Consider the following 27,456-nt stretch of genomic DNA (forward strand, 5'->3'; position numbering starts at 1 on the left):
TTGCTAAACTGAAGGATCCAAAGCAACTGGGATTAAATGTGAAAACCCCACACATTCTCAAACATCCAACCTATTCAAATAGCCTAAGCTTCCTCAAGCATGCCAGAGAAAAACAGCATCTCCCCTTCTCCTTTCAGGAAAGGGAATGAAATCTTTGTGACTACAATGAGGATTAATTGGGCAAGCTTTGGTCCATTTCCTGCACTTCTTGTCATCCCATTCACTTCTATTGCTTTCACTTGATTTTGGATTTTTTTTTTCCTTTTTTTCCTCAACATTTCATTTCTTTAGTTTCTTCTACTCTCTGTTTGTTTACCTATTTTCCCTCATTTCAGAATTTTAATTGGAGTAATTTTGGCAATTTTTGGTCCTTCTCACTGCCCCTCATTTCATCTCAGTTAATTTGGTTGTAGTCATTCTATTTCCAAATTTTCAGGGTTTTTTCAATTGCACTTTTTTTTTAGTCATCTCATTTCAAGATTTCATTCCCTTTCCTGAAAGCAACAGCCAAGCAGCTTTCCCTGGACTGTTCTGCTGGAAGTGTCTGCTCTTTCTACTACCTAAAACTGGTATTCTCCTCATATGGCAGCCACAGACTCAGAATTTAAACCAACATTTACACAACATGTGCACAAACAGAACCAAAAAGGAAATGAAGCTAATAAGTTCATGTATAAAGCTTAGTCCAGAGGAAAATTACTGTGGCAAGATGGTCCATGGATTTCTCTCTCACTCCCCCAGAGAGGTTATGTATGCTTTAGATTAAAATTAATAAAACCTGAAAAAAACAGCAATAAATAATCTGAAAAAACAGCAATAAATACTTCTATATAAATTTTTGACATGAGATTCTAAGAATCACAGTTTTGTCAGTTACCCTCATAAGCTCAATTTACTTCCTTGTGCATTTTTTTTATGTCTATCCATACACTTGGACAATGACTCCTCAAATACTGGTTCCAAGGCAATTTAAATTATAGAAAGATTAATAAAATCCTGGTAGAAAAAAGAATAATCTGCCCACAGCGACACACAAATTTGTCACATTCAGATTCTGGTTAAAATATTAAAATTTAATTAATACCTTTTGAACATACAATTATATCAAGGAAAGAGTAAAGGCATTCAAACAATGGATATAGATCTTAAACAATATTTACAAATTCTGAACTGCAAGTTGACTATAAAGTCACAAATACTTTAAATATTTAGTAGAATATAGTGTAAATTCTTATATAAACTAGATAAACTCAATCTATTGGGTTTTTCCAGTCATAACAGTCTAATCTTTACATATTATGTACATTAGAATACTAAAAAGTTATAAAATTTTCTTTATGTTACTATGCAAAGAAATGGAAAATACATCAGCTCTGTCTTACTGTACAGTATTCCAATTGAACTTTCTCTAGTGGTCTGCAAAAATAAATGGCACTTTCACATGCAACAAGGCATAAAGTACAACTCTTTTCATTTGCAGTATTCCATCTGAGTGCAAAGTAAACTGCAATGATGCAAATGTCATTTAACCACAGAGTTGGAAATCAAATGTAAACTGTGGAAAGAGATTCTGACAAACTTTTCTCAGATTGAAGTAATAATGAAAAGCATGTAAACTGATTTCCATACAGATTTGTAATTTAAAAAAATGAAAATACAGCATACTGAGAGGTTTGTTATGATGGTATCAGAGCTACCTTGACAACACAATAATGGAGGAAAAGCTGATGGTGCTGTTCTGAAACCCAGCCCCCCAATGGGCTGCAGCATTTAAATGCTCTTCTATTGACAGTTTCCAAAATTACTTCTGCCACTCAGAATTGCACATTAGCAGTCAGATAGGTTTTCTAAACTTCATTATGCCATTGTGTAACCATAGCTTCCACAGTGCAATGCCACAAGAAGCCTGTCTTTCAGGATTTCTTTACTTGGATATTCAGGTAACTTGAGCATGTTGATACTGGAAATCAAAAAAAAAAGGAGAAAGAACACAGTTCAGAAAAAACTCAACAGTAAAGATTTCTGATCAAAAACTCTGAAGAGATCACATGTATGGAATATGTTGTAAGAAATTAAGTTGCTTTTCACTTCAGTAAGTTATAATACAGTAATTTAAATTTAATATTCCTTTATTAATTTCACTACATTTAATTAGACAAATTTGAGTTGCAAACAATGAGCAAACATAATGTAACATCTTTTGGGATAAAGCCACCACTTTCATGTTGGAGAGTGAATACTGCAGAAATTGTTTAAATTTTTTTTGACTTTTCAATATGCTAAAGAACTGTACTTTTGACTGTGACTGACATGAAAAAGCCCTGGTTTTAAGATACTTTAATGAGAATAGTTAACATACCATGTGCTTGATGTTGGTAAAAGATTTGCAGTGTATGGCACAGCAGCAATAGTAAAATTTTGCAATCCACTGCCACCCATTATATGGGCAAAGCCACCATGAGGCACCCTGGAACTGAGAAAATGTACAGAAGTTAGAGCAGTGCAATAATGTTATAAGACAAAAAAATGTAACATTTACACAAAAATATCTCTCACTTAGGATAATTTGACAGTTACTAATACTTTTACTAAAGTTCCCTTTTTCTTACTGGTATCGAAATTCTCATTGTTTAGAAGTTTTTAATTACAAGACCAAATAACACATCAGTCCATTGACAATAGGCACCATATTGTTTGGCTGACATTTAAGATAATTCTGCCTGCAAGAAGGACTCATTTCTATAACCAGTTTTTGATGCAGAATGTTCATAGAATCAGAATATTCTGAGCTGGAAAGGACCCACAAGGACTGAAATCTACTCCTAACTCTGCAGGGATCACACCCTGTGCCTGAAACTGCAGTCCAAATCCTTCTTGAACTCTGTCAGGCTGGGGCAGTGAGCACTTCCCTGGGGAGCCTGTTCCAGTGCCCAGCCACCCTCTGGGGAAAACACTTGCCCTAACATCCAACCTAAACCTCCCTGACACAGCTTCACATCATTCCCTTGGGCGCTGTCCCTGGCCACAGAGAAGAGATCAGTGCCAGCTCCTCCACTGCCCCTCCTGAGGAAGCTGCAGGCTGCAATGAGCTCTCCAAGGTCCCCTCTCAAGCTCCCCTTCTCCAGGCTGAACAGACCAAGCGTCCTCAGCTGCTCCTTATACAGCTTCCTCTCAAGGCCCTTCACCATCTCCATGGCCTCTCTGGATGCCTTCTAACAGATTTATATCCTTCTTAGATTGTGGCATTATCTCAGTTAAGACAAACATGTCTATTTATGTTTCAAGTTTAAGCTACATCACAAAACAGTTTATTCTCTGATTACTATCTGTGGGACAAATGAGCAAAGTGTCCTTCACATGTCTGTTCATGTACTACATCAGACCAAATATTTCAAGTAACTAATAAACCATTACATCAGTCACACTATAGCCCAGTGACAAACTATGGCAAAACTAGCACACACTAAAAAATCACTAGCATCTTCAGGAATGCCATCTCACTTAATCATATTACTCTTTTTTTCCCCTTTACCAACATATTATTCAAAGATTACTTCAGGTGTAAATGGGAAATAGCCTATTGTTCAGACTCCCTCTCTGTAATTCGAAACTAACAAATAGAATAAAATTCAGATATTTTCATAATATCAACTTAAGCCAACATACACTACAAGATAACATCTTGCTAGCACTGCTCTTGCATCCACAAAAACCTAAGAAAAAACCAAAAACCCAGAAGCAAGTGTAACAGAAGAAGTAATGTTTCCACTCACAGGAAAACTACCTAGCAAAAATGCACAAGCATAAACTTTGCTGCTTCTGAATGTGAAGGAGCTGGGACACAACTCACAGTAACACCTTTTAAACACACCTTTTAGAACTAGCTGTAGTATCCAACACATGAATCTGTATTACCCAGCTTAACAACAGCAATGTTGAGCTGTTGTTCAAACACTGCTAGACAAAGTAACCACTATGGAGAGAAGTGCTGATTATTTGCAGTATATAATTTCTGATACAAAAGGAATTGTGCTTACAGGAACAATTCAGAGCAGCAGTAAAGATGGTACATCAGAACTCTTATACCATGGTTTTGGCTCACATTCCAATACAGTCCTGCCTCCTCTGCAATGACTGCTTCTTTCTCCCCTCTGATAAGCATCCCATATTCAAATCAGCAATAAACAGAGACCTAACTGCTGAAAACTTCTTTCAGTCCACTATTATCTAAAAGTTTTTTCAATGTAACTTATAATACTTTCCATAAAACAGGTGAAAATCATAAAGCATGGGCAAGGCTTTGAACATTTAAAAGGAAGAGACTGCTGCCAGCTTTTGCCTCCAAGAATAAGTTTTCTCTCCAAGCAAAACACTGCCAATATAGTGAAGAAAACCTTCCAAATAGATGCAAGAAATATCACAATAGCTGTGTGCAAAAGCAACAATACAGTTCTATAGCTTTGGAAATTTCTATGTTTACATTTGAATCATGACTTTTCTACTCATTTTTCCACTGACAAGTTTTGCATAAATTTGCATGGAATGAAAACACTGTAGAAGATATTTTAAGCTTGTTTCTTTATGTTTTCTTATTCTTAAATCTATATGACACACATATCTTTCATATTTAACAACTATGCTGAATTTTCCTTAAAAGAGCATAAGCATATTGCTTATTGCTCCACAAAAACTACAGTCCCCAAAGAAGTTCTATACAATCTTTGCAGCTGTAGAATTCAAATAAAGTAGAATTTATCATTCAGAATCTATCAAGTTGTGAACACTTCCTTCCAACTGTTCACTACAAGTTCTATCAGAAGTTGCCAGTAGAAAATTAACAATAAATTAGCCAAATACCATTATAAATATCAAACAGATCAAGAGGAGGAAAAATAAGAAAAGCTTGTAGTATTGGCAATGTCTCAAGCAGCTGTTAGATGAGAAAGAATAAATGGCATCATAAGTGAACTTTCAGATCCCCAACATGAGCCAGAAAAACTTTTAGACTTTTTCTTGGGTGTGCTAAGACCTCCAAATATGTTCAAACTTTGCTCATGACAATTATTCTGCTATTAAAAGAGTCTCAAAATTGGTATTAACAATAAATGCAATGTTATCTCCACTGAAACTACAAAAGCAAGACTTCATAAGAGAAAGAGAAAGAGATATAAAAATGGGGGAAGAAGGCAAAAGGAAAAGTTTAAGAAATATTTGGACATGTCAGAAAAACACTAAAGACTTAATCATAAATCTATTTTATTAAATTCACTAAATTAATTTCATAGTCTTTGATTGGAAAGAAAGAACAGTTCCACTTCACACACACACACAAAAATCAAGTAAGTCAAAGTACAGAAGAGAATAAAGGGAAACAGAGGGGAAAAAAAGACTTTTGAATGTAGCCTGCCAACCAGGACCCATAGAAACAAATTCTTCACTAAGGCCAGAAAAAACATCATAGTTTGAAATCAGGTATACTTTAAAAGTAAAATTTTACTTAAGGTATCAGCTGACTACTGTACTAGGCTCACAGAAAAGTCAGCATCTAAATCTTCCATTTAGAAGAAAGTAGGAATGTCTGGGGACTTATGTGAAAAAATGCCAGCTGCATATCACTATTAGAGGTAACTTTCAAAAGTTAAATATTTATGGGAAAATAGGGAAAATACATCTATTGCATTTCAAACACTGAAGAAAAAACAAAGGGTTCCTCCTAGGTGATACAGGAAAAAAAATCCTAAACTGATTGTTTTTAAATTCCAGACCAGAGTTCTTAAAGCCACACCAAAAATTTCTTTGCTACTAAGAAGCAAATGAGTAAGAACAAGACAGCAGGTGATTTGTGACCAAAACAAATGACACTGATGCACATATTAATCAGACAGTGTAACTGTTTACTTGACAGAAAGCACCTCTTAGAGTCCAGTAGATAATCCCAAATGCCATGAAAATACTGAATGCCACTTCAGCATCATTTGGAATGTTTTAAGAAGCATTTGAAACATGACCTTACATTTTAAAGATCCTTATTTGCTATCTAGATTTAGAAATGGACTGGTCCACTAAAAATGAAAGACCAGCAGTTGGCGTGCCCCATATGTGCAGTTACAACTTCAGGAATCATTTCTTCAGAGGACAAAAAGATCAATGTGCGTACAACTAGCTTCTTAAATCATCCATGGTCCCTAAAACCAAGAAAATTCATAATAAAACAAGTGAAACTAATAGAATTTGGAGACCAGGCCATTTGATGATACATCCGTGGCTGTGAAATTCCTCAACATAAAAGGTAGCTTTGATGATCTTAATTTGTATTTTATCTTTGTTTAACCACAAAACTTATACACAAAAGGTCAACTACTCTACTAATCCTAGAATATTAAGGGAACATCAAACCAAGAAGATGCTGTGATCTCTGCCTGCTACCAGAAAAAGACTGGATTGCACTACTCAGGTGTGACATTTATGTCTATGGATCCACTTTGTGAAATGTCTGTCCCCACAAGCTCAACAACTCACCCAGCTCACAGGGGCATTTTTTGCTAAAATATTCCCTCACTGCCCCCAAACCATAAGGGAAATAAAAGTGGCTTTCCCTAGAGAACAAACAGAATTTAGAACAGAAAACCTTTATAAAGCAGTCTTCCATAAGGCTACATCTTATCTTAACACACTGCACTAATGTGAAATTCAACTCAGCTTGAGGAGAAGGATATTCTGTATATATTGGCTGAATGTTCTTATCTCATATGTTACAGCCTCAGCTGATTGCTGGAAAAGCCAAGAGTTACATAAACATGCAACAGGAAAAAAAATATAAAGCTCATTTAAATTCACTATAGCCTTGTCAAAAACAGCCTGGACAGCAACAAAGGCCTCTTGCAAAGTGATCAAGTATAATAAATAAGTAATCAATCATTTTGCAGGCAACAGAGACAGCAAAAGTATTAACACACACTTTGTCTACTTCCATCAATGTATAGAACAACCAGTATGCAAAACAGTTTCTAGATGATCTTTTATGGTCTCTCAAGTCTCTTATTTCAGAGTATCTAGACAATGTATTTGTTCTTACAGAAGAGTCTCTCACCTGCCAGTAACAAACTGTAATAGTAACACTCTCTCTTCCTGAGTTAGTTCTTCCACCACGTCCCAGAACCACTAAATGAAAAAAAGTTAGTTTGCATTTTCCATTAAATACTTGTAGTACTTGAAAATATACTGAGAAAACAATAAATAGAATATATATAAGTTTACTATTTAAATTATGGAATGCTTTGAACCAAATTCATAAATAATTAAGACACTTAATGTAGAAATACAGTATAAAAAAACCTCCATAAATTTCAGCCAAAATAAGCTTCCACAAACACACACATATGATGACAACCACAAAACCACTTTTTTTTTTTGATTAAACAGTCTACATTATTCAAAAGAAAAAAAGAAAACAAACAAATAAATAATTTTACCTGAATAACTTGGTCTCCTCTCTCATAGCCACTGGTGTATTCTGTATTTTTTAACCAGTCATTCACATCAATTTCTGGCATACCAGACAACAAGAGCTCCTTCAGGAGAAGCACATAGATTGTCATTAGTCCTCCTGACTAACCACCTATTTCAAGAGTTTATGCTACTTTGAGAAGAAGAAAGCTTGTAGTGCTTTTTTAGTTTATTGCAACCTTATGGAACCAACAACTAAATTTTAATACATGAAGATTCTTGAATTCAGAAAACTTCATATGATCTGTTTAATTTAAGTATGCACCAGCAAGAGAGAAAAATTATTGCCTAAGAACCTACAAGAAAAAATCTCTGAGTCTTGCCATGGCTTCAGACACAATTTGAGATGTGTTGATTACAGAAGATCAAATCACCAACAAGTATTTACTGGAATTTGAATCTGTGACTCAGAAAAAGTAAAGACAATAGACAGCATCTCCTTACTCCTGTTTTCAAGGAAAATATGCAAAGACTTAAAGGCCACAACATGCCAATTCCATACTGAAATTATAATTTAGGGCATTTATTACTGCCACGTGAAGTTTCAGGAAGATGGAAATCCTGACTAACTAGAAAAAGCAGGAATACAAATAATGAGATCCTCATTGATAGATGCCCAGGAAACAAAGCCAATGTGAAATCTACAAAAATCTTTATTTTGTGGTTATTGAGCTTTACATCTACATCATTTCCACTGCTGATGAAATATGCTGAACAAAGCACTTAAAAACATATAGGCATTTCATCTTACCAGTTCATATTCATCAAAAAGTTGGATCAAAGATGGTGGAATGAACATATGGAAGCCTTGTAAAAAGGCATTTATCTGAGGCTGAATGGCTCTTGTCATTCTGAGCTCTGTCACAAGCTGGACATACTCAGCCTGCAATATAGAAAACAATATTAACACAGACCCCAGCAAAACCACACAGTGCTCAAACAAACTCACACACACAAATGCAGTCCTCAATGCATCACAAAGCTCTTCCACTGTAAGGTACTAAGAGTCTCTTTCTATTTTTCACATGGAAGCAACCCAAAATAAGCCCCTTCTGCTCTTCTGCCTTCCTTCCTAAGAAAATTACAAAACAGAAGTGTTTGAATTGTTACAAAAACCAGTCAAAAAATGGGGACTCAGTCTAGGATAAAGGAAGTAAACAAAACTTCATTTGTCATGCCCACATCTAATACCACTTCTTAAGCTCAATTAAGGCCATAAGCACACCAATGTTTGTAAGCAAAAATACTCTATTTAAGCAAACTGACAGTACTCAGGAAAAAGGGCTAACTTCTGAAGGAATATTTGTGAAACAAAAAGATTCCTTGCTTTCCCCTCCCTGTCTCTGGAAACCTAAAATAAGACATAATAAAGCCTGCAGAGTTTATTAGTCTTAATAAGAATTACATTTTTTTAAAGAAAGTCTTGAAAAATCTCCTTGGTTTTTAAAAAAGAAAACCACCAGAAAACAACTTCCATCATAGCAAGTGAACAGACTTTAACATGCTTTAGAGATCTGGGGGCTCCTTTCCCTTTACAAGATGCCAGCCAGAAAAGGAATCCACCAGAACTTTGCTTTTGTTAAGAACACAAAAGCCTAGGAGGCGTTAATGGAAGAAGGCTTTTAGAGGGAGACAAGTGACTTTTTGAAGGGAAAAGTGCCTACATTAAAATTCTATAAAAATGTCTTATCTACCCTGACCAAATTACACAAGTTTAATAAAGTTTCTTTACTCAAGAAAATAGTTTTCTACCTGAAACCAAAATTTATTCCTAGATTATTTAGGTACTCTGTTTAAAGAAATGTTTTGACTTCGTAATCATGACTCTTAATAAGAAAATCATGAAATGTATCTCCCAATTAAACCATCTCAACTATCAGCTTCCTTCAATAGAACAGTCTTACAAAAATACTACTTTGATTTTTAATTTTAAAATATTTCAACCTAAACTTTTATGTTCTGAACCTGCACAAAAGCAACCAAGCATTTTTTCTTTCCCCCCTTTCTGAGAAAGAGAATATCTATGCAACATTTCAAAACAGAAGGATACTTGTTAAACCCAGCTCCTTACATTCACAGATGTACAGAGGGGTTGTTTGCAGTTAAAAGGTACTTTAAAATGAATTATCACCATTTTATTAGATTGAGAGAACAATTAATTTGTGAAGTGCTCTGAAGAAGAACATGACCTAAGAATATCTTCAACTGCAGTACTGGTCCCAAAAAATCAAGTTTCAGTGTAGTAATCTCCCCAGGTTGTTTCTACTATCAGTGGAGCTGAAGACAGCTCCCTTCTCTGAGGACTGAGGCGGCCAAAGGAGATTATGTGCACTAGACAAAATTGTCAGTCTGTGAATACAGAAGAAATCAGAAATTTTTGCAATACCAGGATTCAAAACAATGTTAACACTGGTTGTTTTCAATGATCAGAAATGCTTGTTTTACATTTCTTAAACTGTTCTTTTGTAAATTAGGCTACCCAGAAAAACAGGGCTGCGGAAAGAAAAATTCACACCCTTATTTTGAAAAATCAATTTTAAAAAAATTACTTATTTTATGCTTGACAAAAACACTACACTGAACACTTTAATTAGGAGAGAAAGCAGTTGCTGTATTTTAGGTGTACCAAGAAATGTTTAAAATGGCCTGGAACAGCCAAGCATCCTGGCTATCAGCACTGGCGTGTGATGAAAGACCTGCAGCACAGAATTTACATAATACATGTCAGTAAACAACCTGGTCAATTTGTTTTGCTTTCTGTGCACTTCATTTACATTTTTTTCCCCTCTGAAGCCTTAGGAGTACATTACAAAACAGAAATACCTACATCATTTCAGATCTACATAGGCATTCCTACATAGTACATAAAGTTATGATCCAGGCTTCTTTAAGGAAGAGATATTTGATTGAACACACATTAGATGGGCATCACAAATATAATGGCAAAGTCTAGTCTGAGTGAAGGGTTGTTCTGTATTTTACTTTGAGGTAAATAAAGCAGGGATCATGCTTCCTCGATTTCACAATCCCATATACTGTGAGATGAGGATCAATGGCTATGATGAGTTTCAGATCCAGAGAGCAGCTCCATTTCAAAGCTGCCTGGAAAAAAAATAACTACAATTTTACTGCCAAACAGAATGGCCAGCTCACAGACAGGTTCTGGGAGGACTGAGAAAGCCACAGGATTGTGGAGATCTGCATAATTCTTTAATATAACATAAAGTCAAACCTTGAGTACGCCTGATTTTATTTTTTTCCTAAAAAGTAGAAAGCTGCAAAATGATACACAGCAAAGAGCAAAGATAAATTCAGGACAAAGCCTGACTTTTCCCTTTGAAGTCTCTCCATCACCATGAGAAAAGGCATTTGAACCAAGCTATAACTGTATTTCAGCTGGGCTACATGGACAGCAATTGCAAGACATGAATATTTGCATCATCTAATTGTCCCACAACCATTCACCTATTACACAGTTGATATAAGAAAAGAAAATTACCCCATTCAAACAAAATAACACTTTACAAATAGCTCTTACTAGTAGTGCATTTACTCTGTTTCAGTTTTCAATGAGGGAAAGGGACTGCTGGGTGGTTTCTGTGCAGGGAGGGGCAAGGGTGTGTTTTATTCTGGTTTTGGCACAGGGGATTTTTTGTGTATGTGCTTGTTGTTTATGTTTTTTAAGAGATAAAGATTCATTCATATACAGGTAATCTGCTAGTGTGCATACACAGCAAATTAGCAAATTCTTTTGGAAGGTGAATTTTCTTCTCCCAGGGGTATAATAAATACAATGAGTTTTAAGCAGTGATCTATTATTCCTTGGGTAAAGGTGGAAAAAAAAAAAAAACAAGCTATCACTTGCAGGAGAAAAAGAGGTTTTTGTTTATAAAGTAGACACATTCCTATTTAAACTGATAGAACAGCTAAGCCAAAACATACTGCAAAACTATGTTACATTAAATGAACAGGAAAAAAATCCCCCCAAACCCCTAAAATACACATCTGCAATTTTCAACAACTTGGTCATTGTCAACAACTTCATCAGTGAACAAAACAGTGCCATCTTACAGATGTTTTTTAACTTCACATTTTGCAAGTTCAAATTCAAAAAATGCATTAATATTAATAGTTTCAAAACTACCACTAGAGCACCTCTTTCTTACCACCTTCCAAATTAAAGCTACACCAACTCTAGTCCCCTCCTGCCATGCTGACAAAGGCTTAATGAGATAGAGAAGAAGCATCTCTACAGATTTTCAATCACCCTTTTTAGACTGTGCCCTAGCTCTAAAATTAAGAGAGCAAATAAGGCTGACAATGGGTAGTACCCTCATGTGAGCAAACTTCTAATTTTATGCTAGTTGAAAATGGGTTTTAAATAGTTGTTATGAAACTACAATTTATGTTAAATACATCTTTTTCATATACTGAGAAGCTAAGACTGACCAGACACAAGAATCAACATTCACGTTTTCTCCAACAGATAATAAGGAAATTAAGCATCCACTACCTCCACAATTAGACTTCTTTTACCATCTGTATTCTTTCACAAATGACTGTATTGCAGGAATTGGTGCAGAATCAGGCTAATAAGATGTATTCCTGCTATTGGAATGACACTCTGCCTTAGTGAAAATGAGGATTAAGGCTCCAAGAATCCAGTGCCAATTGCTCCAGCACAGACTGCAATGTCCTTGCAACAAAGGCTGACACCAAGTGGCTGCTCCCAGTGCAGCAGCTGCTGCACCACTCCTGAAGCCAAATGCTTACTGAGCACAGAGAACAGGCTCAGCCAGCCCAACACAAACAAAAATCAGAAATACAACAGAAAAACATGAATAAAAATCAGGACACAAAGCAGACATCAGGACCAAGAGCCAGTGTTATAGAAAACTACAGGTCTACCCCATGACACTCCTGCTGTTACTCAGAACTGTTTAGTCAGGAACTGCAGGATTCTATTAGACTTGTGTTTATCATAATTTCTAGACAATATTCAAAATCTGGCTGTGTTTTCCTGTATTTCTTTTTTTTAATTAATGCTGCAGAGGAATCAGGGGCTTTTCAACCTGCTACTATTAAAGTAAATTTAAAAAGCAGGTTATTTCCATACACATCAAGTGACTCACAAATGGCTGAAAAATCCTCCTGCAGACTTTTACTCTGTCCATTAGCTGCATTTTAATTAGAGCAATACAGTGCTATAGACTGGCCTAGCAGGCAGCACACTTTGCAACATCACCTATAATTTTATGTTCAGCAATTGCTACTGTTCTACTTCCTGGGTATATACACCCAAGACTTAACTTTAGGAATATTTGTAACTTTCAAAATAAATCCTTCATTTAAATTGATCCTATGTTCCTTCTACACTTCTGTCAGAAAGAACAACCTCAAATCTGAACTCTTTTAAAAATTTTTAGTACTATTTCTGTAACATGCTAACTTAGAAAAAGAAGAAAGAGTGTTGGCAACTGCAATCTTTTTTGTATTTTCTCCAAAACAGGTATACCATTCGTGCTTCTATTTATTCAGAAAGTCACTCCAAAGGCTTGTACTATGCTACCATCTTCTGAATAAACCTGTACACTCACCTTGTTTTCCTGTGTAACAAGTATACTTGCACCCCCTGGCTTCAATGGCACTTCCTCCATTGCTCCAAACACATCAGTCTCAACAGAGAATGTCAGCTCTAAACCCAGATCACTGATATCATTATCTAAAATCCACTGCAAGTTCTTTGCATACTCTGGATCAATAGATGCTACATCCTGATAATTTACAGGTATGCCTAGGAAAAAAAAAAAAACAAAGAGACAAAACTGCTCAAATAAATAGGAAAAGGCAAAAAGGATTCTAACTTAATACATGGTAGAAGATTGCCCTCTAGAGAAAAACCAGAATAATGCAGTAATAGCAAAAGGGGAAAAGGGATGCACTGTTGCTAACTACAGCAGAACTGTGCACACTGTATTTTTAAACTACTACAGAATCAAGTTTCCTCTGTATGCTTTTCCTCCTAGTGAAACAAATGACATACCACGCAGAAAAAACCACTTTGCACCACTTTACTTCACTAATGGATTTCAGTAAAAGCATCTACTCATTCTGAACACAAAATGTTAAATGTTTCCTACAAAGTCTTAAAGTTTTCTACCTACATTTTAGAAATGCAAATACCATATTTCTCTATAACAGTACCTTTTCCCTTAGAGCATTACTTGGGGGGTGAGGGGGAGACAACCTTCCTGTACCCAGAAAACTCTATTACTCTTCAGTGTTCTTCTTTTTAATCATACTTGAAATGAGATCTATCATACAGTTTAAAATTATTATTATTGTTGTTGTTGTTGTTGTTGTTGTTATTGAAATTTTACATTTCAAACTGAACTTGCAAGTAATTTAGAAGCATTAAAAGGAGAGTTGCTAGAAGTCTGACTTTTATCCAGGTATAGAAAGTGCCTATTTACAAACCCCTTCAAAGGGATGTCACTCAAGCACATTTGAGCAAATGGGCCCAGGACAAAGTGACCCTAGTTTATGCAAGTTTATCCTCTTCACAAGAAAGCAGATCTCGATTATTTTAACTCTGGCATGATGGATACTGCAGTGCTACCAAGACAGATATAATATCTGGAGACAGGGGCAGGGGGTGAGGGTAGCAGTAGGTTTAGGGAAAAGCAAGTTACTGGGAAGTACTGTCCTTGCTTCACCATCTCCCATGCACTGTGCAGTGTCATAAGGGTGCCCATTAGTAGAAGACTTAGCACACTATTGATTGTGGATGCAGTACCCCAGAGAAACACAAAATTCAAAGGTTAGCAGCCACTGCAAAACATCCAAGTGTAAAAAATGTTACAGTATTTCCCTGGAAGAGCTGACAAGCACTGCAATGGTGTTTAGACAGCTGTAAGGCATTGGTTTTCAAATAAAATCAGGCAACACACCAGTTTAAGAGAGGGATAACTTACTAATTAAATATCACTGCCACTTCTCTCAAAATAAAAAACCTAACAGCTGTCTAGTAGTTTCCAGAGGACTTTCACTTTTGCTAACTAGCAAGCATATGTGCATTTGACACACGAGACGTAGAAATAATGATGTCTCTGAGGGATATGTGCAAAATGTGGAAAAAGAAGACTGAAAAGTAGGAGTCAGAGGCTCCTTTAGAGAAGAAACTCAACAAATGTTATGATGAGAGTACACTCATAGTCAGCATGTTGTGAGACCAAAGCACTAAGCTCAGTCATTTGGTTGACAGATATTTTACCAATGAAAGCAGGCAGTTATAAAAAATTCCATCAGATTTATCATGAAAAATGTGAATCCCCCAAAATATTATGTATCTTTCTCTTGTCTCTATCTCCCTTGAGGCCCCTGTAGTTTGAAGAGAAATCTATCTTACCATAATTCTGAGAAGCAGGTATGTTCTGTGCAACACAGAACTTCCAAGAGATACAGGTAAGTTCTGAGACAAGCTTATTAATTATTCAAGATTTAAGGCCTCCACTTCAAAATACACTGAGCCAGAATTTAATTTTCACTTTTGTTTATGCCATTTCAAGGACTACTTTCTATTATAGAGTAGAATGTAAGAGTAGATAGGACAGTTAAGAATGTACACACCGTCTTTGTAAGCTGAAGGTAGAAGTTAACAGGAAAGTAACCAGATCTGTAAAGAAATACAAAATAACTGGAAAACAGTTATTTTGAGAATAGAGAAACCATCTGCTACTCCCCTGTTTAAGCAGAAGTCTGATAGATAAGAAGTGTGAGAAAAGTAAACCTAAGAGGTCTTACTAATTTCTGACTATTTCTCCCTGTGCTACATCTGGAATAGAGTGCAGCCCTAATAAACATGCAGACCTATGGAACACTGCTTGGTTTCACAGCACACACACAAAAAACAATCATGCACACTACATATCTAACACCTTATAAAGCACATTAGTTGTATGTTAGCTGAGTCATCACATATGTTAATGATCTTTCCTCACCTACCAGATGTTGTTGCAGGAAGATCTCAATTCACCACAGTGGAAAAAGGTAATGCACCCACCTGAGTCTCAAGGAAATGTATGAACACTTGTTCATACAGGTTTCAGCTTCTAATTAAGTCACTTCCACATCATGTCTATTGGCTAAAAAGAGGAGTTCTTCTCTGAAAGAGATTCACAGTGTTCCTCAGACACAGAAGGGCTTAGCACACAGCTGGTGGTTTCAGTGCTATCAACAGATGGATATACTTCCACTACAGAAAACAAGGATCTCAGTGCAAGGTGAAAAACCAAAGGAATGAAAACAGTCTCAAACTGCAAGAGAATTTATACTCCTTTTTTAAGGCCTGACAAGAAGCTGAAGGGAATTTCTATGTCTATAACCAGATAACTTGTATTCGACATGAACGAGAGCTAGCAAAAATAAAACAAATCTTCTCAGGAGCACTCACTGCTGCACAACTCTCAATTCTTTAAACAAGAAGATAGGAGATGTGCAAAGTTCATGGAAAAGGCCTTGGAAAGGTTTAAACAAATCACAGTGATTGAGGCAGAAAAAGCAACTAGTTTGAGAAGTGGAGGTGTAATTTTTCAAGTTCTTTGTCTCTGATAAGTAACAAGAAGTGATAAAGAATTGTGAGCATTTTGACCTTAAACAAGTTGAATGTGTATAAACCTCTAGGAAGTTCCAGGATGCCTGTAAAACAGAATGTTGGAATGACAAGACCTTACTAAGACCAGTTAGACCTCATTAACAGAGACTAATGACTGTTGCTGGGTTAGCAATAGTTATTCTAGCAAAGTGATAAAAAAAAAAGAAAGAAGTAAGCAATAGGTCATCTTGTCAATTCAGAAATCAAAAAACAAGCACATCATCACAAGCCAAAACCAGTAAAGAACCCAAAATCACTAGAAGTCATTTCCAAAAGAGGTGACAAGAACAACACTTCACTATTCTCAAGGTAACACTGAACAACAGAAAAATGAGATTTTCTTTTTTGTGAATGTATCACAAGGAAATTAGCCTGTGAGTGTTATTCATAGCAATGAAAGCAGCATGGCCAGCAGGTCAAAGGCAATGATTCTGCCCCTCTACTCCACACTCATGAGACCCCATCTGGAGTACTGCAGCCAGCTCTGGGGCCCCAACATAAGGACACAGACCTGTCAGAGCAAGTCCAGATGAGGTTACAATGATGATCAGATGGCCAGAGCACCTCTCCTATGAAGACTGAAACCTGAGACAGTTGGACTTTTTTCAGCCTGGAGAGGAGAAAGCTCCAGAGAGACCTTCAAGCAGCCTTCCAGCACCAGAAGGCAACCTACAAAAGAGCTGGAGAGGGACTTTTTACACAGGCAAGCGATGACAGGACATGGGGGAATGGTTTAAATTTGAAAGACAGTAAGTTTAAATTAGATATTAGGAAGAATTTCTTTACTGTGGGGATGATGAAGGACTGGAACAGGTTGCCCAGAGAAGTTGTGCATGCCCCATTCCTGGGAGTGTTCCAAGACCAAGTTATACAGGGTTCTGAGCAACCTGGTCTAGAGGAAGGTGACCCTGCTCAAGGTATCTAAGATCCCTTCAAACCCAAATCATTCATGATTCTTCTACTCACTCTTGATGTCAGAGGCCAAGGCTTAGATCAGCACCAAACTGTGCCATGCAATGATACCTCTACTTTAGAATCACTTTCCTGTGTGAAGATCAGTGACCTGGGGAGCCTGAGGAAGCACTGCCAGCATGGTGCTGCAGACTGGCTGTGCTCCACTGGCTCTTGCCCAGCATAGTCACTGCTCTGCCATAGAAAGCAATACTGAGGGAGAGAAGGAAAATATGCTCCTCTGTGAAGAAGATCTTGATAAGATGACTGAGCCTGCACCTTCAATGAACACTTCTCTGAACACTTCCAGGGAAGATAAACAGCAAACCTGAAGTTAAGAGTTAATCTGCCCTGGACTCAGCAAACATCACAGGAAGACTGCAGGTAGACAACACGATGACAGAAAACCATCAAGCTATCTTATACTTTCAAATATTAGTGACTGAACACCAAGGAAATTCTGCATGCAACAGCAAATAAATTTAGGTACTTGGAGGAGTAACAAGAATGCACAGGGAATCACATCTTCTTTCAAGAGAAGTTCTTTCATGACAATGCAGAAGAGAGGCATCTTGTTCAGCAGTCAAGAGGCACAAAGGTTCTTAAAGAAGAGCAGAGAAAAGCCCTAGACCACAGATATCACCAGCTAACAGAGGTTATCCTACTAGAAAAGTTGTATTTCTATAAAAATGTCTGTCCAATCCTCTTGAAAGCTACAGTAAAAGCATGTCAATTAACTTCTCTCATTAAGGAGACAGGAAGAACCTGCATTGGTTCCAACACCCTGTTTTGGGAAATAAGTAGTATTTGTAGGAATAGGTGGACAGAGAGGTTTTCAACAGCAGGGCTTCACCTTTTTAAAAACCATTGCATAAGTGAAAAACTTCAGATATGATCAAGAATGCCCAATGAATTTTTGCCAGAGTTCACAAACATTCTCAACTTTGTCCATCTGAAGTTAACTAAGGAACAATTATTTTCATTTCTCAAGAATGACACTATGCAGAAGAATAAATGAATTTCACAACTGTGATGGAAAGAATTGCTGTGACTCTGATGTACATGAGAGACTACCAACACATTAATTTCCAAGGCTTTTTCATTTCTAACACACACAAAAGTAAAAAATAAAGGTTTACTTCTCAGCCAACTGTTATGACTAACAAGCAGGATTTTAATAAAACCATACCAAGAATATGTTTGTAGAATGACCTTGTGAAGTAGATGTTCACCAGCTGCCTGTGATTCAGAGCCAGCCCCAGGATCTGGCCTGCAAAACGGAAATAGTTCAAATGGTCTGGATTTACAGAAGAGTTGCTGTTTGGCTGGAATGTTGTTCCTACAAAACAAAAATATTATCATGTTCCACTGTTGTTTTTTTTTTAATAAAGCTTTTATTTATCAAATACTCTAAGCCTCTGAAAACAGTGCAAGAGTTTTTTCTTGGGGTTTTGAAAGTCTGTTTGGGGTTTTTCATTTACACAAAAAGATGTCAGAAAGAAATGTTTTAGAATGTAACATCTTATTACAATGATACTGCTTAGCCACTCTCCAAAGCACTGTTCTAAAATAATTATCATCAACAAAAAGGTAATTCCCAACTGCTAAATTTGGTCCTCCATCTTACTGTATTGCTATACACATGTTTTACTCATTCTAATGGGCTTGGCTTCTGTCACCTTGTGAACATGCTCAAAGGAAGGATGAGAATATATCTACTTCCTCTCACATGTCTCCAGCAAGATGCAGGCAGGAGACAGTCCAGTCCTAGCCTCCTTGGAGAAAACTACTTCCAACAGGCAGACCTGAACCTCTTCTTTTAGTTTCATGATTAATCTGTGCCTCAACACAGATTTTTTTGATTATAAAAATGCTTTTACAAAAAATGACACCCTAAACTTAGGGAAAAAAAAGAAAAAAAAAAGGGCAGAGACATACCATCAGCTGACTGGGTAAATAAGGCATAATCTGGGTTAACTATTTCACTGGATAAAATATCAAACCATTCACGCACCACACCCTGTCCCTGCATGGCAAGAGAATAAAGCATATTAGTACACAAAACTTTCACTCAATAGTTATGCTGAGTAACACATTTCTTTTTAAGTAATTTTAAAGTAGGCTTTAGCTCCAAACCACACTTGTGTATGAGAATTAATATTTCCATATGAAAATGGCATAAAAACATAAAAGTTCCATGCACTTTTACCCACCATTCCTTCTTCTCCATGAAATCTCACAGCAATCCCCTGCTTTAGTTTTGCACAGTTTGCTTTAGACACAACTTCACAGCTACTCCTAAAAATAGAATCTAAATACAAAATACCAATTAATTTTTCATTTTCATTCATTATCTTCCAAAGACACACTAATTCCACTGAGAGCACAATACCTCTGTGAACCAAAAGTATGTCATTTTCATTGACAGGCCTGTGCACCATGTCTGAGTCCGGCTGCCCGGCGTGCAGATGTTCATAGAACCACTCGCAGCGATCTTTAAATGGCTACAAAACAAGGTGCAAACCACATTACACACATGCACTCCCCTGAATAATTCCTCTCCCATAAGCAAATGGTTATGCATAGTTCTCAATTAATTTTTGAGATGTGCAGAGTCACCCCAGCATGCTATACAGTATTTTGGGAAGGAGAAAGGACTAGATGTGCACTTGAGTGCTTGCAGAAAGACTGGACCACCAGCTATCCAGAAATAGCTATTTAAGTTTTCCACAGAAGAGAAAAATAGCACAAAACTCCTTACAAGTTAGGGGAGAGCATGAAGGAATTTAGATAAGAAATAAGTCGCTGGCTTCTGTAAAACTACTGATAATCAACCACAGCTGAGCACAGAAGCACAAGTGATATGAACCAGCCCTACTTGCAGTAAGGTTCACTGGCAATATAAAACAGCCCAGAGGAACCAGAAACCTTACAAAGCAATTCCTGGGTGAGAAGTTTCTAACTTGTTTGACTCAGTGTTTATATTGACATTTTGCAACTCTTTTGAGACAGATATGACACAACTATGGCCTTTCTCATCCCCTGCAATTCACAGCATGTCAGTTGATCTAACAAGCAGGATATCAGTTCTCAGGGTCTCCTCATTACTCATAGGTAGTGAGTTTCAAAAACACATTTCAATGAAAGACTGAATAAACAATACGCCTACACCATGTCCCAAAAATGAAGCTGCATTAATAAAAGCAATTTATCTTTAAAAATAAAAGCACAGTATGGTTCACATCTTAGGAAATAAAGCTCTTGGAACAGACAACAAGATGACATGGTGTTTCATTAAAGGAGCTACCACTAACTATGACCAAATCAAGTAATAGCAATATTTATCCTCTGGTTTGTCTCAAAATATAAGTCATTTAGGGGAAAGTAAAGCACTTTAAAGTTCAATCTATTAGATGTGCACAAGTAGATTTACAAACAGAAATTTCACTCTTGAACTGAAAGTTGAACTTGTAAGACACATCCAATATTGGTTATCTCAAATGGACTCACCCATGTATTTTACAGAATTATGAATACAGAAATCTGGCTGCCATGTCTGTTTAATATCATCTTTCCACATTACAGATTCAGAAGCACTAGAATCCATGTTTAGTTCTTTCATCCTCCCCAAATAGAAATTCTTTAAATATTGTTTTTTTTTTAAAAAACACCCTCTGTATATTCACAGAAGTTGTAACTAAGCACCTCCTGACATTTACCTGAGCTTTTATGATGTGCATAAATCTGGACATTAATTCAGGACACTCCAGAAGAAAATGAAAGTGATCAAAAATTATTTTGGGATTTCTGAAAGAAAAATAGGTTAGAAGCCTGTTAGAGATTTAATAATAATGCTTCACAATGCAAAAAGTCTACATAAAGAAACAAAGCAATTAATCATACTGACAAGTTTAACAAGATTGTTCTATTCTATCACTTTTTCCTAACTCTTTTCCCAAAAAACTTATACTACCTCATCTGTTAAACATGGGAGGATTTGAAGCAGCTCCCCACACAGAAGGAAGGTTATAAACCTGGCAGTCGCAGAGAAACTCTGCAAAGAGCCAGCTGTACAAAGATGGTTTAGACTCCTTTAAGTCATCACACATTTGAGGAAGAATGAAAGTTTTCATCTACCTTAAAAGGGAAGGCCTTATTTGGAACAAATATAAGGAAAGAATCCATTCATCAAATTATTCTGTGAAATAGAGTTTGTTCATGAATCTTACAAATAGATCACTTAAATATGCAGAAGAGTTCATTTAAGTCTGAGCTCTGAATCATTAATCTACACTGTTGAGTTCAGCAAGACCATTAAATTGCATATTGTTCATATATCACAGCAACAATCTAAAAATACAACTCAACAAGAAGAAAAAAATGAATTACTGCTGGGGAGGAACAGAGGGGTGGATTACAAGGTCCATATTTGTTGAAGCTTACCGGTTAACAAAACACTTAAGGACATCATCGTGTTTACAAACAAATTCTATAAAACGAGGTGACGTCATCCTGTTCAAAAATCATAAGATGTTTTTGGTTAGCGCAATCAAAACTAATTTAAATTACATAAATTGTTGGGGTTTTTTTTAAATACTACACAAATAGAAACTGATGCTGTTCAACTAGTCATCATGAAACTAAATATTCAACAGCATGAAGATCTCGTAATGAGAAACAGAAATTTCAGAATTCTAACAGAAAAGGCAAAAATGTCAATAAGCAACCATCTTCCAGAACATCCACAGAGAACTATGCCCCAAACAAATATTACTGGCCAATTTGAAAGCTTTTATTCAACTCAGTTTGGCAGAGAAAGAAAAACCCTTATTGTGATTAGGAATAACCAAGAGTCGACATGTAGTAGGACCCTTGCTTCTAGATTCCTCAGGGAGCTTGTAATACTTGCCTAATCTTCTAGTCATGAGGGCCAAAGTCATAAATATAATCCATAACAATCCTGGACAGACTAGGACCTCAGTTACAAGTGCTCACACTTGTTTCCTTTTTAAACAAGACCTCAATGATATTAGGCTTACCTAAGCTGAACTGCATGTTCCACACAAAACTACAGGTTTGTCATCTTGGGACAGGATTCCAAATGAGCACTACTTTGAGACTGAACTTTCCTTGTTATATATCATAGTTATATATAGTTACATATCTATATAGTTATATATATATATATATTGTTATATATATAGTTATATATATATAGTTATGTATATATATTGTTATATATCATAGTTATATACAGTCAAGTAAGTTTTGCCTCAGCCATCATTTTCATACACAAAGATAACTCACTTTTTTTTTTCATCTGAGCTTATAGCTCTTCTTGTTGGATAATCACATTAAATTCAGGGTTAATTTCATATTAAGAACCAACAACAAATACAGCTAAACTTCAGAATATCAAAATCCTACTACCTACAAGTATATTACATGATTACAAAGAGCCATTAGACATTCAAAACAAAATGTGTCCCAGTGCAGCTACATTCATAGGCAGCAGCACTACGGAAAACTTGCAGTGCTGTGCCTTTAGAACCATAAAAAAAAAAGCATTCAAATAACTGAACAAGTGAAAGCATTAAACAGCATAGCCTTGACTGGCACTAACACAATGTGGTCAGTATCAACATTCTTCCCAGAAAGTATGTATGATTTTAAAATGGTAATAGTTTGGGTAAGAAAAATGAATAACCTCCTTACCCCTGAGGCATCTGACAGGAGCAGCACATATAGAAGGCTTGAATGACAGCACTGAGCCTGTTTGCTGTCATGGAGATAACATCCTGACAATCAGCACAAGCTTCCTGCTTCCCAGCAACGTCGTATGTTTTTAACTCCACAGCATCAGTGGACAGCTCTTTCCTTCCCTCAGCTCCTGCAGTGGCAAAAGAAGGCGCAGAAGTAGCATCTTGGTGATCTGGTCCTTTTTGCTTCAATAAAATAGAAGTAATATTGGCAGAGTCCCTTTTGTTTTTCATCAGCTCTGTGGCTATCAGAACAAGCCATTCATCCAGAGAATGCCAGAGCAGTTCCAGCGGCTGCAATAAACACAGGAAAAAACAGACAAAAAGAAACATGCTGACATCAGATAATATAAATAATGTGATAATCCTCTTAAGGAAAATAAATATCATGCACATTTTAAAGCTTTAAATGATCCTTTAGAGGTCATGTTAGAGATAAGAGGCAAATACTCATACAAAATTCTGCACTTGTAGCCAAACAGCACAAAGAGACAATTTCATATAGAAGGAAAATCAAGCAGTAGATGGAAGAAAGAAAAACTCATTTAGAAAGAACTACAGAAGAACTATATCACAAAGTTTGGCTTCACACAGCACACTACTGCCTAACCACTGCAGCCAAGCAGGGAAACAGGAATACACAGGTTGAGTTTCTAGAGTGCCAGTTCTTTAGGAAGAACCTGGTCAAAGGAACTTCCTCCACCAAGATGGAGGAAATCCCAGACAACACCTCACAGATTCAGGTTCACATCTAGTAAGAATGTGCTTTATGCACAATGTGAGCTCATACAGCTCATTTTGATAGTACCTCAGATGTTTTGTACAGGTCACTAACATCTAGCTTTACAAAACAGAAACAAGTATCAGCAGAATCCCATATCAAATTATAAGTCTATACATTTTATTTTACTTTAACAAAGACATGCTTTTTTTGCTATCACCTGCTAAAACTCAATACAATTGAAATCCAGTACAATTTGCCCATTACTATGAGCTGCAGGCCTGCTACAGAGGAGAAAAAGGGATAAGACCTCAGAAGCATTAAAAAATCCACAAGGGCTGTGTTGTCCCTTAATGGTGTCTAAGGGCTTGTTTCACAAGCCCACAGTGTAGTGACCACAGGGAAATGAATCCTACAAGGAGGTAATCGACTCAAACTTCATAGCATTCCAAAAGTAAGAGTGAACTTCTACATGGATTCCTTTTTCAGTATGTTACTGCTGCATCAAGGTTTTTCATCAGTGAAAAGATGAAAGACATAGCAAACACTGAGAGTTATGTTCTCATATTCTCAGGTTGCTTTTGAAAACAAAGAGCTGCTCACAGCATCTGTACACTATCTGCAGCACTGTCAGTTGCACCTCATTGTTGACACGCTCTCAATACACAATAAATTACTTCTCATAAGAGCTCTATATTACAAGATTCTGCTGAAATTCACGATTTAAAAACTTATTATGCTTTCATTTTTTCCCAATAGAAGTGTGGGGGGAAGCCAGCCTGATCTCTGATACTGGTAGGCTTTGCTCAATCCTTTGCATGTGGCTCACTTAATGCTTGTGCTCCTAGTGACCACACATTTCTCTAGATGGTGATCTGAGTATCTGCAGCACAGGCAGCATTTTCTACATTAATGTCTGCCATACAGGCTCAAGTTATCCTCCTCCCAAGACCCATCTGGCAGACACTAACCACAAAACATAATGTAAAGAAACTTTCTAATGGAAAACAGGATTAATTGAATACACAGAAGAATTAAAATGCAGATGTATTCTCAACCTACAACTCAGGAGAAACTAGGTAGTTATTTACTAGAATACTAAAATCTATTTTTTTGCCCTCAAACTTGTCAATGTTTAGCTTGCCAGACACCATGTTCCCCCACTATCTTGTGTTTCATCTTTTATTTCTGACAGATTTAGCATACCTTTCAGAACTTCTCCACCCAATTTGTTTTACCAAAGCTAGTTTTTCACAGCTTCTTATCATAAACTCATTTAAAAGTCTAGTCAAGCATGGCAGTTTTAACATTTCATTTTCTTTCTTTTTAGTCCAACTTCAGGATATAAAACACTTGTAAACATTGCCCATCATGTCTATATCCATGACTGTCAGCATTTTATGTTGTCATCCATGACCAGACCTTTTCAAGTGGCATATGGACATATTCAATCAAACCACTAGCAATGTTTTTTTCAAACTACTAGTCAGCATTCTTCTGTTAATTCTTACCATGAACCTCACATTAAACAAAGATCTCCACTTAAACTTCAGCTGTCATATTTCACAGTGCAGAAAAGTTTCTCTAGAATTATACAGCTGAGTCTGATGAAGTACCAAGCTTTTACAGCTGCACACCTTACCTCCCAAATGCAAGAATTTACCTATGCAATGCCTTCCTCTTTACCCATCTAGAAAGCAAGACCAGTAACCAAATCCATATTCACACTGATGCAAAATCTTTTGGCAGATGTCAGATAGCTTTTTAAGACACAGGGTGCAGGAGATCACTAATCCATGAAGTGACTTTGTCACAGCAGAGAAATTACCTCAAATCTAGAAAAGAACAGTATCTGAAACAAGGAAAAAACATTAAGCACTTCCCAACCTTGTTCAATTACAGGGAAATTTTGCAGCAAGTTTCCCTAATATGCAATCACATTGAACAGCAACTGGAAGAGCAAACCATGGAAAAGTAACAAGTGTAAACCTGGTAAAAATTACTACTCAAAGTTTCTCACTGGGAAAATCTCATTTGAGTTAGCAGCTTGTTTCAAGCTTGGGAGATGAAAGGCAATGCTTCTTTTGTGTCTTTCAAAGCATCAGTGCAAGAATGCGTTATCATTAAAAGTGCTTCCACTTTAAAACACCTGGATATGCTGAATCACATACAAGGAATTCCATGAAAGCACAGATAACCTTGTGATTTTCTTGACCTCATCAAGCAGGAACATTCCTCTGTAGGCTCAGATCAAGAATACTCACATTTTTAATCCCTTTCCAGTGACAACTCTTCAAAATATGTTCAATCAGTACATGATACAGAAAAATTTAATGAAGCATTACAAAAAGTCAGGTCTTTTTTATCTCCTCCCAGAAGGTGAAAAAGACCATCAAAAGCACATTTTCAAAGAAAGGCCAAAAAAGGAGAAGGAAAGGTAGCACTAAGAGAAAACTGGAAGTCATCCAATTCACTCAGAACTATATCTAATCCCCTACTATCCAGTGTACTCTAAATTCAGGGAAGAAGAGACTAAACCAACCACAACTGTAGATAAAGTTAGCATTGCCAGACTTGTGTGCCCATTCCCAAACAATAAGTTCTCTCACACTTTTATATTTCTGAATTCAAAATTTGAATCAACCTTTAAATACCATGGACACATCAATGGTCCTATTGCAGGGTTGCCTCACTCATAAGACTTCTAAATAAATTATAATAATTGCAATAATAATTTTTAAAACATCCTGAAATTTTTGTTTTGTTAGGTAATGGAACAGTAGTATACGTTTTGCTTATTTATAAAACATACATGTTGTTTTCACACAAGTGTGAAAGAATTACTGGTATTTTCTGGGACAAGTGTGGCAATTGTTTAATATAAGTCCACTGCACAAGACTTAAATGCACAGTAACTTAAGAAAATTCTTCCATCATACGAAGTCATTTGGGCATGCAGATAAGTGATTTTACTGATATACCGCTTCCTTTGCAAATTGCAGTTGAATGCTTTTGTTTATTTCATACTGACTTCTGAAATTATGTAGAGTTGAAAAGCAGGAAACCTTCCTTTTTTTCTTTTTGAGTTTGGTAGCAGAATATCTTACTGGAGACAGTTCTTGTATGAAGTGTGTTTAACATCTGCTTGTCATTTAATCTGGCATACTTGGAGCAATTGTCATTAAAACTGTCAGAAAGTGCTGCCTTTAATAAAATAATTCTTGTGATTTGGGTACAGCTTTTAAAAAACAAAACAGTATCTGTTTTGTTTTTTAAAAACAGAATTCTGGTTAAACCCACATTATTGCCCTATTTTGATGAACAATTCCAAAGGACAATTATTACACTGCACGCTCTACAATGCATTACATTTTGTACACTCATAATGTACAGACTCATTACATTTTGTTCATACTCAAGCACTAGTTTCATATTCATTATATAAATCAATTTGTTCTTAAAACTATTGTGCTACCAGAAAAACAAACATTTGTGCTTGCATATTTTTTTGTTTTTAACAGTCTACTGCTTTTCTTCCTTCCAAGAGAAGAAATTTAAACAAAAACTCAGATACTTCTCTAAATAAACAGGAATTAAGAGTATCTCCTTCCACAATCTTATCAAAATAGTTCTGTCTTAAAACCCCTTGGAAGTAACCTGATGTACATATATCATCATCAAATAATTGCAGTAATTTCAAAATACTGTTTTCACAACACTGTGGAAGAAATGTAAAAGAAATAAAAATCCTCAATTACTGGCATCTAAATTTCTTGGTATGAGCTGTGCTATGTAAGAGTATGGAGTAAGATGGGAGAAGAAAAATTACCCTGCAGTTCTTTTTTATTAGGTGCTGTGAAAAATAT

At 36.3% G+C, this 27,456-nt stretch overlaps 1 protein-coding gene across 3 annotated transcripts in view; it reads right to left on the reverse strand.

The window, feature by feature from the left end:
* Positions 1 to 1,052: 1,052 nt before the first annotated feature.
* HACE1 (HECT domain and ankyrin repeat containing E3 ubiquitin protein ligase 1) overlaps positions 1,053 to 27,456 on the reverse strand; it is a 48,660-nt gene continuing 22,256 nt past the window's right edge. For 2 of the 3 annotated variants that reach the window (XM_059469100.1, XM_059469099.1), the window contains exons 12-24: positions 22,826 to 23,163; positions 21,554 to 21,622; positions 20,830 to 20,917; positions 19,503 to 19,614; positions 19,324 to 19,421; positions 19,049 to 19,136; positions 18,300 to 18,449; positions 13,104 to 13,300; positions 8,258 to 8,389; positions 7,473 to 7,571; positions 7,091 to 7,161; positions 2,360 to 2,473; positions 1,053 to 1,960 (exon numbers count right to left, since the gene is read on the reverse strand). In XM_059469100.1, the coding sequence (XP_059325083.1) occupies positions 1,858 to 1,960; positions 2,360 to 2,473; positions 7,091 to 7,161; positions 7,473 to 7,571; positions 8,258 to 8,389; positions 13,104 to 13,300; positions 18,300 to 18,449; positions 19,049 to 19,136; positions 19,324 to 19,421; positions 19,503 to 19,614; positions 20,830 to 20,917; positions 21,554 to 21,622; positions 22,826 to 23,163 (1,659 nt within the window). In that variant the 3' untranslated portion in view covers positions 1,053 to 1,857. Of the gene's footprint in view, positions 1,961 to 2,359; positions 2,474 to 7,090; positions 7,162 to 7,472; positions 7,572 to 8,257; positions 8,390 to 13,103; positions 13,301 to 17,600; positions 17,712 to 18,299; positions 18,450 to 19,048; positions 19,137 to 19,323; positions 19,422 to 19,502; positions 19,615 to 20,829; positions 20,918 to 21,553; positions 21,623 to 22,825; positions 23,164 to 27,456 lie in introns of all 3 variants that reach the window. The other variant, XM_059469098.1, reaches the window with a different exon arrangement.

Source organism: Ammospiza nelsoni, chromosome 3 (genome assembly GCF_027579445.1).
Source record: "Ammospiza nelsoni isolate bAmmNel1 chromosome 3, bAmmNel1.pri, whole genome shotgun sequence".
NCBI classification, from domain to species: domain Eukaryota; kingdom Metazoa; phylum Chordata; class Aves; order Passeriformes; family Passerellidae; genus Ammospiza; species Ammospiza nelsoni.